A 19058-nucleotide genomic window follows, 5' to 3' on the forward strand; every position below is an offset into this window, starting at 1 on the left:
GACAGCTACAAAGATAAAATTTACACTATAGTTTATAAACCAATTTTATTTGACAACAAAGTCAAATGGCACAAAGACTGATAAGCTTCTTAAAGCACTATGTGAGCAATGGAATCAACTAATTTTTTTTCTGTCATATGTTTGTGTTTGTGGCTCATAATGGTAGTGATAATGAATATGTGTACTGTTATGTGCAGTTCACAGAGTATTTCAAAAAAATTATCCACTTACTACTTACAGCAGTGCTAGAACTAATTGCTATTCTTGTTTTCTCAGTTCTAAATCTTGTGCTCTTTCCATGTGGAATAGTAGAAAATTTAGAAAAATTCATAGATTTATTGTGAAAAAATCTTTGTAGAATAATGCCAGATGAAAAGAAAATTGAATAGAATATAGCACATGGTGTGTTACTATCTTGTGAACCATAAATATATATCAATCAGAATAATAGCTTTGCATTTTTGTTTTATTTTTATTGACATCATGGATTCAGTACAGTTTTAAAATTCTTGGCGTGTAATTAACTATGGCTTGTGACCTGACTGGTATTCACTGGATAGAATATTTGTATAAGTTCTGTTGCCTATGCTTAAAAATAGCCATAGTCTATTATCATAACTTCAGACAAAATTGACTTCTTAAAGTATATATACAATTGAGTCTCTGAAATGTTTCCTTTAAGAAACAAAAGTAAGGAAGACAAAAATAACCAGCAGTTTATTTGCTCTAAATTTTCAACTCCTGTGGTTTTATCGTAAGCGGGAGGTAAACTGCATATATAAGCAGCATAGATTAAAAAAACTAATACTTACTTTATATTATTGTCAGCCATAGAGTGTATATCCCAGAAAGGGGGATCATAGTGAACTGTTGTTATTAGTGAGTTTGGTTTTGGGTTGTTTTAATTTCTGGTACTTAACATAGCTTGGAATCTTTAGGAAGAAAGTATTTTGAAATGATCATCAATAACACATCAAATTGGAAATCTTTTATTAAATTTTCTTATATTAAATAAAATTGTTTTAATTATGTTTCTAACATAGTACTTTTTGCCCTTTCTCATAGCTATTAATTGATGGCAAAGTTATTTTGGCTTTGTTTACCTATGTTAAAAAGCCTGAGAAACACAAAATAGTTGAATGGTCTGCAGCACAGTATGAAGAATTACAACTGCACGCAATTGCCACTTTGTCATCAGTGGCTCCTTTTTTAATAGACGAGTACATGTTGTATCAGGGAAATGCTCACGTCCTTGCATTTTTAGAATGGTGTGACAGTGAAGGTAAGTGGCCTTTCAGATTCCTGTCAAAATTCTAATCTACATATTTCAACTGAATGGCGGTGTAGAAAAAGAAATACAATTAAAAGGAGAACTAGTAGATCTGGCCTTCTGTGATCTTAATGTGTTTAAATGGTGTTTTAAGGAAAAAAGCCTGAGATTTCATTTATAGTCAGACATTAGTAAATGTTAGCATAGTTGATGCATACCTTTCAGTAAAATAAATCATTCATATAAACTGATTTAAATTTTTATATTATTAGGCCCATCCAATAATTATACTGTCCTGTAATATTTTAATTAATCATTCAACAAATATTTATTGAATGCTTACTAGTAACCATATATTGTTTTAGCTACTAACGAAACATTTATGTTCAAAATAAATGAAGTCCATACCTTCATGGAGCTTCAGATCTAGATCTCTAGCCACATGTAGTCTGCCAAATTAGCAGAGCCCTAATTTGTATGAATATTTCATTTCAATTCTCATAATTCTTAGAAGGGAAATAAGAAATACATTCTTTTTTAAAAAAAATTATAAGTAAGATACTGTATTCTTCTCTGGTAGTAACTTTGCTCTGGAAATAATTTTGTATGGTACATTTTCATTAGATCAAGAATAGCACTCATCCATGAGGAAGAAAAAATTATAGCTTATTTTTATTCTCTAGTTTTTAATATGCTGAGTTACTAAATTTAGTCATGTTAAATTACTGTGCATTAAATAAAACAATTCTCCTGTCTCTCCTTTATATTACTTATGTTTACAGAAGTCTATAAGGCAAAAAAAAGGAAATGCTGCCTAACAAGAAGAATCCTGATAGCTAACAGTTATTGAGTACCTACTATGTGATAGGCCTTAACCCCCTCAGCAGTATTAAACCACTCAGGCCTCACAACAAATCTAGGAGTTATAGGTTCTATTATTAGCCCTGTTGGTCAGTGGGTAGAACTCAGTCAGAGAAGTTAAATAACTTGTTCCTTGCCACATAGTAAGTGATTTAATGCAGGCAGTCTAGCTCCAGAATCCACATTTCTAAACCTATACACACTACTGAGAACAGTATTTTGAACTTTTTTTTTAGCATTAAACAAAAAGCTACTTCTAAAAGAACCTTTCAAAGAAAGCATATTATAACGAAGAAAGAGAACTTGCCTTGTTATTTATCAAGACTGACCATAAAGCTATAGTAATTAAAATTGTATGGTACTTGACCAGGCATAGACCAGTGGAATGGAATATATGGGAGGTTGGCATCATCAGGGATTATATTGCCAATCAATGAGAGAAGGTTGGTTCTTGGGCAGTTGGCCCTCCATGTGAAAAAATAAAAATTAGATCCTTTCAACTTGTTTAAAAAAGTCAATTGCAAAATGAATTAAAGCCTAAATGCAAAAAGTTAAACTGTAAAAATCTTAGAAGAAAACATGGGAAATTATGATAACAGGGTAGAAACAGACTTTTTAAATACAGAAGAGCTTAACTACAAAAAAGATTATTAAAGATTATTAAATGTATTAAGTACTGTAAAACAGAAATATCTGTATTACAAAATCTGAATAAGATAATCTATAAATTGAGGGAAGACATTTACTCACCACTCTGACTGATAAATGATTAGAATTCAGGTTCATAAAGAACTCCTACATATCAAAAAGAAAATAACTCAGTAGAGAAGTAGGCAAACAATAGAGATTGCCAAGAAAATTCTTCAAAATTTTTGGAGAAAATTTCAAATTTCCAAAAAAAATTAAAAGACACTCAACCCCACTGGTAATCAGAGAAATGTAATCGCTCTGCAAATTAAGATAACAATGAACTACCATTTCACATTTAATAGATTGGGAAAAAATCTATTTCTTATACATTGTATCCATATAACCACTTTGGGGAACAATTTGGCAACTTTAATAAAATTCCACGTGGGTATATGATTCTGGTGTCACAGGCGAAACACTTCTCAGTGGGAACAAGAGGACATGAACTAGAATGTTCATTGTATCAATTTGTACTAGTGAATGGATAAACTGTTATTTATAAACTGGATGTAGAAAGCAGTTAAAACTGAGTGACCTAGATCTACTTGTAACAATGTGAATAATTTTAAAAATACAACGTTGAGGGCTTCCCTGGTGGCGCAGTGGTTGAGAGTCCGCCTGCTGATACAGGGGACACGGGTTTGTGCCCCAGTCCAGGAAGATCCCACATGCCGCAGAGCGGCTAGGCCCGTGAGCCATGGCCGCTGAGCCTGCGCGTCCAGAGCCTGTGCTCCGTAGCGGGAGAGGCCACAACGGTGAGAGGCCCGCGTACAGCAAAAAAAAAACAACGTTGAGTAACAGAAACAAGTCACAGAAGATACATACAATAATGATACATTTGAGTAAAATTTAAAAACATATTTCTGTACTGGAAATAGAAAGAGGAGGGGGATGGAATCATATTTACTTCTCTAAAAAAAAAAAAACCCTAAAGTATGACAAAATTTTAATATCTCTTTAAACTTATATAGATATAAAAGATGTCTAATCTAAATTTCTTGATGTAAAGTAACTATTAATATTTCTCTACAGATTCCTTCTTTAGTCATGGGAACAGTTTTCATGGTACAGGTGGCCGTGGAAACAAGTTTGCCCAGATGCGTTACAGTTTAAGACTCTTGAGAGCCATGGTCTACCTTGAGCATGAGACCATAAACAAGGATCTTTGTGAAAAGAGAGCAATTCAGCAACTGATAGGTAAAAACATAACATGTTTGTGTCCTGATGAAAGTAGAATGTTTATAAATTAGAACTTTTGTTTGAAATGTTTTTCTACACATTTATTTTGTCCTATATCTGACAAACTCCTGAATATTTTCTTGATTTTTGTTTCATACTGTTGCTATAAATTAGTTTGTCTTTACTGAAACATCATGATCACTTATCCTTTAAACATTTGTTTACTTAATTCAGATACCGTTTCATTTAGGATTATCTTTATCTTTTTTTTTTTAATGGGCTAGTGTTATATTTCACTCTTCTAGGAGTAAGATCACCACTTTTTGGCCAGGCCTTTTGGAGTCATTTTAAAAGAGGATAACATTACATTTTCCAGTGCATTTGACATTACCAGAACACTGGTACACTGGTGTATATAGAAATGTACATAGGTTTTCTGATGTGAAATATAAGGATATCCTTAATTTTCAGCTTAAAGAGTTGACTGTGCTAAGTCACTTTATCTCCAACATACATACATGCGAGCTCAGTGTAAAATTCAGAACCCCTAAGCAGAAGCTTTCTACCTTTTGTTATTTAAAAAATAAATAGTTCTCTGGCCCTAATCTTTCCTGAATTTGAGAAGTAAGAGCTATATTTGTCATATCCATGTTCAGTGACTGCCTTATGAGAAGGTGATATAATTTGCTGGATGTCAATTAATTACAAATGCTTACTCAAAAACTCTTCTACCTGTTCAGTGCCTGCTCTTCCATCATTAGTGGATTGGGGTGGTGCCCTCTAATAATAATACTAGTAAGCAAAATGAGGATATTGAAAAGGGGGCTAGGCAAAAACATTCACTTTCTTGATGAGTTTACTGGGGGATGACCAAACCTGAAAGTAGATTTTATCACTTCTGTGTACATTTCATGATACAGAACTCAGTGTGAAGGCCCCAGCCTAACTGGATGAATACAATTTTCCATATATCCAAGAAGAAGTCTTAATCTTACCTGGGTAGCAAGTGGGGAAGGGAAAGCAAATAGCAAGGGTTCTTTTCTTCTCAGGACCTTTCGCTTTAACTTGAAAGAAGCTGATCTTTATTATGTGAGTTCCTAGGGGCAGGAACCTTCTCTTACAGAGTCTAACAGAGGCTCTATAGTAGTAATAAGCTCAACAAATAGTAATTGCATTGTAAATAAATGTTTATACACCTGTTGTGTAGGCACTGGTGTCATAAACATGTATAGAACAGAACTCTCAGGACCTTGCCTTAATGAAAACAAAAGGAAAGGTGTATGTCATAGAAAGATAGCATGCATTACCCTGCACTGTTAGTAAGGCACCTAGTGAGTAATACAGAGAGTAAATGCCACAGGGTAGTTTTCAATGCTGGGCAATCTTAACAAGAATCTTTATGAGTTAGGGTGTGAGGGTAAGGCTGGTTTCAAGAGGAAAAAGAGAGAAGAGAGAGAGAGAGAGGGAGAGAGATGGTCTTTCAAGCAAGGGGACAGCATAAACAGAGACATGAAGCCAAAATATACCTAATGATGTGTTCAGAGCTAGCTTAAGTGGAGTCAAAGTTTTATGAAGACAAATATGAGATAAAGTTAATTGTCTAGTCAGAGGCCAAGCTAGAAAGAGTTTTGAATGGCATACCATAATAGAGTTTGAACTTCATTCTCTTTAAGCATGGGGAGCTATTAGTGGTTTGGATTAGGGAAGTTATATGTGCAATGCTATTTTAGAAAGAGGAAATCTGAAAAATATATCCAATGGTTAGAATAGAGCAAGGAGAAGGTAAACGTAGGGAGTTAAAGGATACCAAAATATTAAGAAAATAATTCAGTATTAACATAACATTTATTACAGACAACAGGGAAAGTGACATCCCTGTACACAGGTAGGAAGAAGAGGAGATAATCTAGAAAGGAGAAGCAGATGCAAGGCCAGCCAGGTTGGATTCCTAGAAGGTGTCCTAATAAGGGAGCATAGGCCCTCTGTCCATGGCATGCCTCTCCCCTGGCCTCCAGCATGCTCACCTAGCCTTCCTAGCCTCTGATCCTTCACCTGCTGTAATTCATCCTAACAGGACCAAGAATTCAGAGCCAACAGTGGAAATAGGCTGTGATTTCCATGGCCCTTTTACTTTGAAATATAGCTCCACACCTTCCTGCTAATGCCAGTGATCCCTTAGTAACTGAGGAAAAATGACTTTTGTTCCTTATACAAAGCTTAAAGGAAAAGTCCTTTTTTGAGGCAAAATTTTATTGTGAATGACATTCCATCAGCGTAAGTGGCTATTTTCAAGTCTTTTAAAATTTTGATTGGAAGAAGAGCTTTTAAAGAACATGGGAATATTGCTACCTAAGTTGTTGAAGATGCCTTCGAGTGGACATAAGGAGACGATGCAGAAAGAAGTAACAGGAATAGAAAACGTACTTAGGGATGTCTTCCACCTTTGCTTAAGATTGACCCTGTTAACCACAAGGACAAGAAGAGATGAGGCAAGGTATGATCAGGCATTTTAGTCATATATTTGCAAAGGCACACATCTTTGCCTCATGAAACTGCATATTTTCAAACAGTTTTGTTTGCTTGGTGAAGTATCAGGTTGTTAAGGGCTTCTTTTAATGACACGCCGGTAATTATGTACTAGAAATTCTATATATATGGGGCTACTGATTGTATTGAGAGCCCAAAGAATCCATTTATCATCTTCTGTCTACAGCTTCTAGGAAACCATACAATGAAAATAGCCCTTTTAAAAGTAATTTTTCTAGTTGAAATTTTATAAGAAAGAATTTCAGAACAGTAATTGATCAAAATAAAAATACAATGTTCAGTAACTTTATATTCTTTAACTTTTTTCAATCAGGAATCTTTAAAAATACAATAAGCAAGTATAATGATAAGGAAGAGGCCATTCTTTTGGAAATTCAATCTGATATTTTACTTATTTTATCTGGTCTTTGTGAACATCATATTCCTAGGAAGGTATGTATGCCTGTGAATCAAAGTTTTGTTCAGATCTCTCAATCACATAACACTATGAACTTTTCCTTAGTAAATGTCCATAAATGTTGGTGTTTTTTTAATCTTACGCAGATTTAATATTCTTTTTTAAGAGTATAATTACATACAGTAAAATATATAGATCTTAAGTATATAGTTTGATAGGTTTTGACAAATATATACATCCATTTAACCAATATCACAATTAAAATATAGAATTTTTTTTTTTTTTTTTTTCGGTACACGGGCCTCTCACTGTTGTGGCCTCTCCCGTTGTGGAGCACAGGCTCCGGACGCACAGGCTCAGGGGCCATGGCTCATGGGCCTAGCCGCTCTGCGGCATGTGGGATCTTCCCGGACCGGGGCATGAACCTGTGTCCCCTGCATCGGCAGGCGGACTCTCAACCACTGCGCCACCAGGGAAGCCCCAAATATAGAATATTTTTATCTCCCTGTAAAATTCTTTCATGCCGCTTAGCAGCCATGCCCCCACTTGCCTACAGGCAACCACTTTTCTGATTTCTATTCCCATAAATTAGTTTTGCCTATTTTTTAACTTTATATGAATGTAATCACATAATTATTTACTCTATTAGTTCTGGTTTCTAGCAGCCAGCACCATATTTCTGAAATATATCCATGTTGTTGCATGTATCAATAATTCATTCCTTTTTATTGCTGAATAGTATTGTATGAATACAACAAAATTTGTTTCTCTATTCCCTTATTGATAAACACTTAGGTTGATTCCATTTGGGACTACTATGTTTAAAACTTTAATTAACATTCTTGTACTAGTCTTTTTGTGGACATAATGCCTTCATTTCTCTTGGATAAATACCTAGGAATGCAACTAATGGATCATAAGGTAGGTGTATGTTTTGAAGAAACTGGCAAATAGTTTTCCAGAGAGGCTGTACCATTAAAAATGATGTTTTGGGTTTGAATTCGGTTCATACCTAAAATTAAAAGTTAGAAAAAGAGCTTAATTCCCTTTGATCTTTTTAATGCCATAGCAAACTCTGAGTCTCAGAGATTAATAACTTAAATAGCAAGACATAGATTTGGAAAGATAAAAATTAAAAATTATGAAGGTTTCAATAGAGTGATTTGAGGGAGAGGCAAAAAGAACAGTAAACACATACTTACCTCCAGGCTTTCGTGGAACTTCTTATATTCTATCACCCTGCACCTGTGTTCTTCTGGAAAATACTCATAGTCTTGCTTACTGGGAACCAGAACTGAACGACAAGACAATAGGAAAGGTACTTGGTAACAGACAAATATTAATTGGTGAAAACATCACATAAATTATTAAAGGTTTTAACTGCTATTTATAAATTTATTTCTCTCTTGGGAACATTGGAAAATCTTCCATGATAGAATTTTAACCCCTTAAATTAGTTGTTGCTATCTAGTACTCATCTGACATGATGTTAGATTACATTCATTACAATGTGGAGAAAACCATGGGATAAGTCTTATGGTTTACTTTTTTTTAAAGAAAGAGAAAGGGAAAAAATATAAAGGGGCATTAAGCTGGCATGTTGATTGATATCCTCTCTAAAATGACTAGCTTTACAGTAATTTGTCTTAAATTCCTGAGAACAAGTGAGTACAAATTTAAAAAAGAAAAATTGTATTACAGTACTATTTTCCTAAAAATGTTGTTGTATTTTTCTGGTAGAAAAACTTTTAGGGGACAGGATGAAATGGGAAAGGAAAGGATTATTTATTTATTTCAAGAAATACTTTTAAATAAATCTCTTAGGAAATTTTTGGAACTGAAGGAGTGGATATAATTCTTCATGTAATGAAAACAGACCCCAAGAAGTTACAGAGTGGATTAGGCTATAATGTACTTCTTTTTAGTACACTGGACAGCATTTGGTGAGTATTACTGTACCCATGTTAGATAGAATCACAGTAAAAGAAAATTACCTCTTTTGGTAGCTATGTATGCCAATTTTTTTCCCTCAAAACTACAGCAGAAAGATAAGCCTTTTTCTTTTCAGTAGTCCAGAAATGACACTATCCTTTGGAAAGTAGTCTTGTCTATCACTCAAATATAAAACCATTCTTGTATCTAAACTTAAATCCTTGTTTTTTGTGATTTGAATGCGTTCCATTTTGCCCTGGCCTGGGAAAACACAAGCATCTACTATTACTCATACACTATTCTTATTCTTGAAGACTGCTGAATTCCTCACTCATCTTATCTTAAAAAGTTGAAAACCAGGGCTTCCCTGGTGGTGCAGTGGTTGGGAGTCCGCCTGCCGATGCAGGGGACGCGGGTTCGTGCCCCGGTCCGGGAGGATCCCGCATGCCGTGGAGTGGCTGGGCCCGTGACCCATGGCCGCTGGGCCTGCGCGTCCGGAGCCTGTGCTCCGCAACGGGAGAGGCCGCAGCAGTGAGAGGCCCGCGTACCACAAAAAAAAAAAAAAAAAAAAAAGTTGAAAACCAGTTGATTAGGTATTTCCTAATCAATATTGTTTCCCAAACATTTTAGCATTCCAAAGGGCAAATATATATATATATATATACTACTTTTCTTAACATTAATTTATGAAATTTTGTCTTTGGGAAAAATTAGTTGAGTTTCCTATATCATTAACACTTGACACATTTCTTCTATTTGGGTAGAATTCATGAGAGCCACACTACAACACATTAGTTTAAAAACAAACAAAAAAAACCCTCATGACTGTAGACCAAATGGGCCTAACAGATGTATGTAAAACATTCTACCAATAACAGCAGAAAACACATTTTTTTAAATCACTGTGATATTGTGATTTATAATTTAAAAATATGTATTTGGTCCATTTCTAGTACAGAGCTCCTAAAATTCTCATAATTTCTTAATTAATAAGAGCAATGGGAACATCTTTTGTTACAATATTTGCTCTTTTATCCTCAGTTCCTATAATAGTTTCAGAGTAATAAAGATGAAAGTAGTATCTTTTGTTATTCATAACAAGCCCCTTTCAACTACATCTGAGTTTATGTTAATGAGGTGAATTTTGGAAAGCCCCTAGATAACCACAGGATGGGAGCCTGGTTGCCAGGTGAACTAACTATATGGTTAATTAAAGGGTTGTAACTTTCAGCTCCACCCTCAACCTCCAGGGAGGGGAGAGAGGCTGAAAATTGAGTTTAACCATCAATGGCCACTGATTTCATCAATTACACCTACATAAAGAAGCCTCCATAAAAATCCTAAACTATGAGATTGAGAGAGCTTCCAGGTTGGTGAACACTTGGAGGTGCTGAGAGAGGGCATGGAAGCTCCACGCCCCTTCCCCATATACCTTGCCCTGATCATCTCTTCCATCGGGCTGTTCCCAAGTTGGATCATTTTATAATAAACTAGTAATCTAGTAAGTAAACTATTTTCCTGAGATCTGTGAGCTACTCTATAGCTGTTTTATCAGAAGCACAGGTGACAACCTGGACCGGAATTTAAGGTTGGGGAAGGAAAGCAGCACCGTCTTGTGGGACTGAACCTTTAACCTGTGAGATCTGATGCTAACCTAGGTAGATAGTTTCTGAATTGAACTGAATTGTTAGGACACCCAGTTAATGTCCACTGAGAATTGAAGAATTGGTTTGTGTAGGAAAAACCTACACATTTGGTGGCCCTAAGTGAAGTATTTAGAGTAGTTTTGAGAGGAGACACAGAGGGTTTTTTTCTTTTTTGTTTTTACAAACACAAATGGAGCATTCTCTAGGGTAAATCACATGTAAGGTCATAAAACAAGTCTTGAGAAATTTAAGAAGACTGAAATCATTCCTTTCTGACCACAACTGAATACAACTAGAAATCAATAACAAAAGGAAACCAGAAAAACTCACAAATGCATGGAAATCAAACAACACAGCCTTGAACAACCATTGGGTCAAAGACAAAAATAAAAGGGAAAGTAGAAAATTTCTCAAGAAAAACTAAAATGAAAACACAGCATACCTAAACTTACGTGATACAGCGAAAGCAGCACTAAGAGGGAAGTTTATAGTGAAAAATCCCTATGTTTAAAAAGAGTCAAACATCCTAACTTTACACCTTAATGAACTATAAACCAAGCCCAAAGTTATCAGAACAAAGGAAATGATAACAATTACAGCAGAAATAAATGAAATAGAGAATAGAAAAACTCAACAAAACCAAGAGTTGCTTCTCTGAAGAGATAAAACTTTTTTGAAAATTGACAAAACTTTAGCTAAACTAAGAGAAAAAGAGAGAAGACTGAAATAAAATTATAAATGAAAGAGAAGCCATCACAACAGATAACACAGAAATAAAAAAGATCATAAGGGACCGTTATAAACCATCTGCCAACAAATTGGAGAACATAGAAGAAATGGATAAATTCCTAGAAATATACAATGTACTGACACTAAATCAAGAGGAAATAAAAAGCCTGAACAGATCAATAACAATAAGGAGATTGAATCAGTAATCAAGAACCTCCCAGCCAAAAAAGCCCACGTCCAGAGAGCTTCACATGTGATTTTTACCAAAAATTTTAAGAAGAAGAATTCTGAAAGGTAGGAGAATAGGGAACACTTCTGAACTCATTTTATGAGGCCAGCATCACCATAATACCAAAGCCAGACAAAGACATCGTAAAAAAGAATTGGGAGTTCCTTGGTAGTCCAGGGGTTAGGACTCAGCACTTTCACTGCCATGGGCCTGGGTTCGATCCCTGGTCAGGGAACTAAGATCCTGCAAGCCATGCAGTGTGGCCATAAAAAAGAGAACTACAGACCAATATCCCTGATGAACATGGAAGCAAAAATCCTCTAGAAAATATTAGTAAACTGAATTCAACAGCACATTAAAAGGATTATACACCATGACCAAGTGGAATTTATCCCTGGAAAGCAAGAATAGTTCTATATATGCATATTAGTCAATGTGATATACCACATTAATGCGGTATATCACAAAAGGACAAAAATCACATAATTATCTCAATGTATACAGAAAAAGCATTTGACAGAATTCAACACCCTTTCATGATAAAAACTCTCAATAAATTAGGTGGAGAAGGAATTTACCTCAACACAATAAAGGCTGTATGTGAAAAGGCCACAGCTAATATCACACTGAATGGTGAAAAGCTGAAAGCTTTTTCTCTAAGATCTGTATAAGGCAAGGATGCCCACTCTTACCACTTCTACTCAATATAGTACTATAAGTCCTACCCAGAGCAGTTAGGCAAGAAAAAATAAATAAATAAAAGGCATCCAAATCAGAAAGAAAAATGTAAAATTCTCTCTGCAGATGACATGATCTTATATGTAAAAAACACTAAAGACTCCACCAAAAAACTGTTAGAACTAATAAATGAATTCAGTAAATTTGTAGGATACAAAATTAACATATAAAAATCAGTTGCATTTCTATATACCAATAATGAACTACTCCAGAAAAAGGAAATTAGGAAAATAATCACATTTGCAACTTCTAAGAATAAAATACTTAAAAATAAACATAACCAAGGGGTGAAAGACACAGTGGTACAGCCACTGTGGAAAACAGTATGGAGGTTCCTCAGAAAATGAAAGATAGAACTACCATATGATCCAGTAATCTCATTTCTGGGTATATATCCAGAAGAATTGAAATCAGGATCTTGAAGAGATCTTATGTTCACTGCAGCATTATTCACAATAGCAAAGATACAGAAACCACCCAAATGTCCATCAACAGATGAATGAATAAAGAAAATGAGGTATATGCATACAATGGAATATTACTCAGCTTTAAAAGAGAAGGAAATCCTACCATTTGCAAGAACATGGATGGACCTAGAAGACATTATGCTAAGTGAAATAAGTCATTCACAGAAGGATATCTCTTATACATAATTTCTCTTATAAAAGGCATCTAAGGGCTTCCTTGGTGGTGCAGTGGTTGAGAGTCCGCCTGCCGATGCAGGGGACACGGGTTTGTGACCCGGGCCGGGAAGATCCCACATGCCACGGAGCGGCTGGGCCCGTGAGCCATGGCCGCTGAGCCTGCGCGTCCGGAGCCTGTGCTCCGCAACAGGAGAGGCCACAACAGTGAGAGGCCCGCGTACCGCAAAAAAAAAAAAAAAAAAAAAGCATCTAAAATAGTCAAGTGTAGAAGTAGATAACAGTATGTAGACAGTGGAATGATGGAGTGAGGGAGGCATGAGGTGTTATCGTTCACCAGGTATAATGTTATAGTCATACAAGATCAGTAAATTCCAGAGATCTGCAGTACAACATTGCCCATAGATCTGCTCTATAATATAGCGGCTATAGTTAAGGTAAGGTATTGTGTGTACTTAAACATTTGTTAATTGCATGGATCTAGTATGTTCAGTGGTCTTACTACTAAAAAAAAAAAAAAAAAAAAATACCACAAAGGGATACAAGGAAACTTTTAGAGGTGATGAATATTTTTATTACCTGGATTGTGGTGATAGTAACACAAGTATATACATATGTGCAAACTCACCAAATTATATATAATAATTATATGCAGATTAAAAAATTCCAGTTATACTTCAGTAAACATGGGGTGGGGGGAAACTCTGATGAATATTAATTTCCATAAGATGAAGTAACTAGATTTATCCCCTGCAAATTCTCTGTTTATATAGAGAGCTGGAATACTCAGCTCTCTTCCAGATACACATAAACAATGGGGCTAATCAAATATCTAGTTTCTTTTTTACTGCAGAGAAGAGAGGGATATAGTGATAAAATGATAACCTGATCTTAGGTTTCAATAGCAAAGTCTTATTGACCAAAGTGCTGTATTAAGCATAGTAAAAAATTTAGAGATGAATATTAATGAGTACCACCCTTACTATCTACCAGTACATTGGGATTCAGTGGTTACTGCAGAAAATGACTTGATGTTTTACCCCATTTTTTTTTTAAATTTTTTAATTTTATTTATTTATTTAAGATGGGGGTAGGAGTTTATTAATTAATTAATTTATTTATGGCTGTGTTGGGTCTTCGCTCCTGTACGAGGGCCCTCTCCAGCTGTGGCAAGCGGGGGCCACTCTTCATCGCGGTGCACGGGCCTCTCACTATCGCGGCCTCTCTTGTTGCGGAGCGCAGGCTCAGTAGCTGTGGCCCACGGGCCCAGCCGCTCCGCGGCATGTGGGATCCTCCCAGACCAGGGCCCGAACCCGTGTCCCCTGCATCAGCAGGCAGACTCTCAACCACTGCGCCACCAGGGAAGCCCACCCCTTTTTTATTTAATACCTCACAGTTATACTAAGATAAAGATAAATAGTTTTATTTATCTGTGTCTTTTATTACAGCACAACTCAAATCCCTTTGGCTAAGAGATAAGTGATAAGTCCAATGTTTAATTAGTAACACTGGGCATCGGATCTTTTTCCTTTTCTTAGGAACTTAACTGAGGAGTTCTTGTCTATTCATTTGCATCATGAAAGGACTTTACATTTTATCGAACACTTTTACTTCTATTGAGATATCATATAGTATTTCTCCTTTATTCTGTTAATGTGGTCCATCACATTGTATGCCTTGAATAAGTCTGACCTGGTTATGGTGTATTATTTGTTTTTCTATGTTGTTGGATTCAATTAGCTAATGTTTTTAGATTTTTTTTTTTTGGTACCATGTAATGTGAGTTTAATTTTCCTTTTTATTAATGTTCCATGGATGGTTTTGGTATTTAGTTTATTTTGACCTCAGAAAACAGGAAATCTTTTTTCTAGAAAGAGTTTGTGTAAGATTGTTTTCATATCTTTCTTAAATAATTTGTGGAATTCACCAATTAAGTCATCTGTGCCTGGAGTTCTCTTTGTAGAAAGATTCTGAAGTATAGATTTCATTTCTTTAATATGTGTGTGTCTATTAAGGTTTTCTAGCACAGGCTCTGATGTCTTTTCCTAGGCACTCATTTATTTTGTCTGAATTTTCATATTTACTCTCATAAGGCTATTTGTAATATCCTCTTAGGATTTTTAATGTCTGTAGGACACAAAGTGATGCTTTCTTTTCCTTTCTTGGTATTAATCATTTCTGCCTTCTCCTTCTGGCTTTTTTCTTGATGGGTTTCACCAGGAGTTGATCAATATTATTATTATTATTATTTTTTGGTACGCGGGCCTCTCACTGCTGTGGCCTCTCCCGTTGCGGAGCACAGGCTCCAGACGCTCAGGCTCAGCGGCCATGGCTCACGGGACTAGCTGCTCCGCGGCATGTGGGATCTTCCCGGACCAGGGCACGAACCCATGGGCCCTGCATCGGCAGGCGGACTCTCAACCACTGCGCCGCCAGGGAAGCCCTATTAGTCTTTTTAAAGAAACAATTTGTGTGCATTATTATTTCTATTTTATTTTGTTTTATATTTAATTTCTGTGGATTTTTTTCTTTCATTAAATTTCACCTTTTCTATTTCTTTTGTTTTTCTGGAATTTAATTTTATTTATTTTTTTATACAGCAGTTCTTATTAGTCATCCGTTTTATACACATCAGTGTATACATGTCAATCCCAATCTCCCAATTCATCACACCACCACCCCCATGCCCCTGCCGCTGTCCCCCCTTAGTATCCATATGTTTCTTCTCTACATCTGTGTCTCCATTTCTGTCCTGCAAACTGGTTCATCTGTACCATTTTTCTAGGTTCAACATATATGTGTTAATAAATGATATTTGTTTTTCTCTTTCTGACTTACTTCACTCTGTATGACAGTCTCTAGATCCATCCATGTCTCTACAAATGACTCAACTTCGTTCCTTTTTATGGCTGAGTAATATTCCATTGTCTATATTTACCACAGCTTCTTTATCCATTCATCTGTCGATGGGCATTTAGGTTGCTTCCATGACCTGGCTATTGTAAATAGTGCTGCAATGAATATTGGGGTGAATGTGTCTTTTTGAATTATGGTTTTCTCTGGGTATATGCCCAGTAGTGGGATTGCTGGATCATATGGTAATTCTACTTTTAGGTTTTTAAGGAACCTCCATAGTGTTCTCCATAGTGGCTGTATCAATTTACATTCCCACTAACAGTGCAAGAGGGTACGCTTTTCTCCAGACCCTCTCCAGCATTTGTTGATTGCAGATTTTCTGATGATGCCCATTCTAACTGGTGTGAGGTGATACCTCATTGTAGTTTTGATTTGCATTTCTCTAATAATTACTGATGTTGAGCAGCTTTTCATGTGCTTCTTGGCCATCTGTATGTCTTCTTTGGAGAAATGTCTATTTAGGTCTTCTTCCCATTTTTGGATTGGGTTGTTTCTTTAATATTGAGCTGCATGAGCTGTTTATATACATTGGAGATTCATCCTTTGTCCGTTGATTCATTGGGAAATATTTTCTCCCATTCTGAGGGTTGTCGTTTCGTCTTGTTTATGGTTTCCTTTGCTGTGCAAAAGGTTTGAAGTTTCATTAGGTCCCATTTGTTTATTTTTTGTTTTATTTCCATTACTCTAGGAGGTGGATCAAAAAAGATCTTGCTGTGGTTTATGTCAAAGAGTGTTCTTCCTACGTTTTCCTCTAAGAGTTTTATAGTGTCCAGTCTTACATTTAGGTCTCTAATCCATTTTGAGTTTATTTTTGTGTATGGTGTTAGGGAGTGTTGTAATTTCATTCTTTTACATGTAGCTGTGCAGTTTTCCTAGCACCACTTATTGAAGAGACTGTCTTTTCTGCATTGTATATCCTTGCCTCCTTTGTCATAGATTAGTTGACCATAGGTGCATGGGTTTATCTCTGGGCTTTCTATCTTGTTCCATTGATCTATGTATCTGCTTTTGTGCCAGTACCATACTGTGTTGATTACTGTAGCTTTGTAGTAGTCTGAAGTTAGGGAGTCTGATTCCTCCAGCTCCGTTTTTTTCCCTCAAGATTGCTTTGGCTATTCGGGGTCTTTTGTGTCTCCATACAAATTTTAAATTTTTTATTCTAGTTCTGTAAAAAATGCCATTGGTAATTTGATAGGGATTGCATTGAATCTGTAGATTGCTTTGGGGAGTATAGTCATTTTCACAGTATTGATTCTTCCAATCCAAGAACATGGTATATCTCTCCATCTGTTTGTACCCTCTTTAATTTCTTTCATCAGTGTCTTATAGCTTTCTGCATACAGGTCTTTTGTCTCCCTAGGTAGGCTTATTCCTAGGTATTTTATTCTTTTTGTTGCAATGGTAACTGGGAGTGTTTCCTTAATTTCTCTTTCAGATTTTTCATCATTAGTATATAGGAATGCAAGAGATTTCAGTGCATTAATTTTGTATCCTGCAACTTTACCAAATACATTGATTAGCTCTAGTAGTTTTCTGGTAGCATCTTTAGGATTCTCTATGTATAGTATCATGTCATCGGCATACAGTGACAGTTTTACTTCTTCTTTTCCAGTTTGGATTCCTTTTCTTTCTTTTTCTTCTCTGATTGCTGTGGTTAGGACTTCCAAAACTATGTTGAATAATAGTGGTGAGAGTGGACATCCTTGTGTCGTTCCTGATCTTAGAGGAAATGCTTTCAATTTTTCACCATTAAGAATGATGTTTGGGGCTTCCCTGGTGGCGCAGTGGTTGAGAGTCTGCCTGCCAAGGCAGGGGACACGGGTTCAAGCCCTGGTCTGGGAGGATCCCACGTGCCGCGGAGCGGCTGGGCCCATGAGCTACAAATACTGAGCTCTGCGCGTCTGGAGCCTGTGCTCCGCAGCAGGAGAGGCCGCAACAGTGAGAGGCCCGCGCACCGCGATGAAGAGTGGCCCCCGCTTGCCACAACTAGAGAAAGCCCTCGCACAGAAACGAAGACCCAACACAGCCAAAAATAAATAAATGAATAAATAAATTAAAAAAAAAAAAAAAGAATGATGTTTGCTATGGGTTTGTTGTATATGGCCTTTATTATTTTGAGGTAGGTTCCCTCTATGCCCACTTTCTGGAGAGTTTTTATCATAAATGGGTGTTGAATTTTGTCAAAAGCTTTTTCTGCATCTATTGAGATGATCATATGGTTTTTATTCTTCAATTTATTAATATGGTGTATCATATTGATTGATTTTCATATATTGAAGAATTCTTGCATCCCTGGGATAAGTCCCACCTGATCATGGTGTATGATCCTTTTAATGTGTTGTTGGATTCTGTTTGCTAGTATTTTGTTGAGGATATTTGCATCTATATTCATCAGTGTTATTGGTCTGTAATTTTCTTTTTTTGTAGTATCTGTCTGGTTTTGGTATCAGGGTGATGGTGGCCTCATAGAATGAGTTTGTTCCTTCCTCTGCAATTTTTTGGAAGAGTTTGAGAAGGATGGCTGTTAGCTCTTCTCTAAATGTTTGGTAGAATTCACCTGTGAAGCCATCTGGTCCTGGACTTTTGTTTGTTGGAAGATTTTTAATCACAGTTTCAATTTCATTATTTGTGATTAGTCTGTTCATATTTTCTACTTCTTCCTGGTTCAGTCTTGGAAGGTTATACCTTTCTAAGAATTTGTCCATTTTTTCCAGGTTTTCCATTTTATTGGCATAGAGTTGCTTGTAGTAGGCTCTTAGGATGTTTTGTATTTCTGCAGTGTCTGTTGTAGTTTCTCCTTTTTCATTTCTAATTTTATTGATTTGAGTCCTCTACCTGTTTTTCTTGATGAGTCTGGCTAATGGTTTATCAATTTTGTTTATCTTCTCAAAGAACCAGCTTTTAGTTTTATTGATCTTTGCTATTGTTTTCTTTGTTTCTATATCATTTATTTCTGCTCTGATCTTTATGATTTATTTCCTTCTGCTAACTTTGGGTTTTGTTTGTTCTTCTTTCTCTAGTTCGTTTAGGTGTAAGGTTAGATTGTTTATTTGAGATTTTTCTTGTTTCTTGAGGTAGGCTTGTATAGCTAAAAACTTCCCTCTTTGAACTGCTTTTGCTGCATCCCATAGGTTTTGGATCGTTGTGTTTTCATTTTCATTTGTCTCTAGGTATTTTTTGATGTCCTCATTGATTTCTTCAGTGGTCTCTTGGTTATTTAGTAATGTATTGTTTAGCCTCTATGTGTTTGTGTTTTTTACGTTTTTTTCCCTGTAATTGATAT

At 35.9% G+C, this 19058-nt stretch overlaps 1 protein-coding gene across 4 annotated transcripts in view; it reads left to right on the top strand.

Moving 5' to 3' along the window:
- CFAP69 (cilia and flagella associated protein 69) overlaps window positions 1-19058 on the top strand; it is a 69590-nt gene that overhangs the window by 31933 nt on the left and 18599 nt on the right. For all 4 annotated transcript variants that reach the window (XM_032644041.1, XM_032644038.1, XM_032644039.1 and 1 more), the window contains exons 12-15: window positions 1066-1282; window positions 3854-4018; window positions 6861-6979; window positions 8769-8887. In XM_032644041.1, coding sequence (XP_032499932.1) covers window positions 1066-1282; window positions 3854-4018; window positions 6861-6979; window positions 8769-8887 — 620 coding nt within the window. The remainder of the gene's footprint in view (window positions 1-1065; window positions 1283-3853; window positions 4019-6860; window positions 6980-8768; window positions 8888-19058) is intronic.

This window comes from Phocoena sinus, chromosome 9 (assembly GCF_008692025.1).
Source record: "Phocoena sinus isolate mPhoSin1 chromosome 9, mPhoSin1.pri, whole genome shotgun sequence".
Classification (NCBI taxonomy): domain Eukaryota; kingdom Metazoa; phylum Chordata; class Mammalia; order Artiodactyla; family Phocoenidae; genus Phocoena; species Phocoena sinus.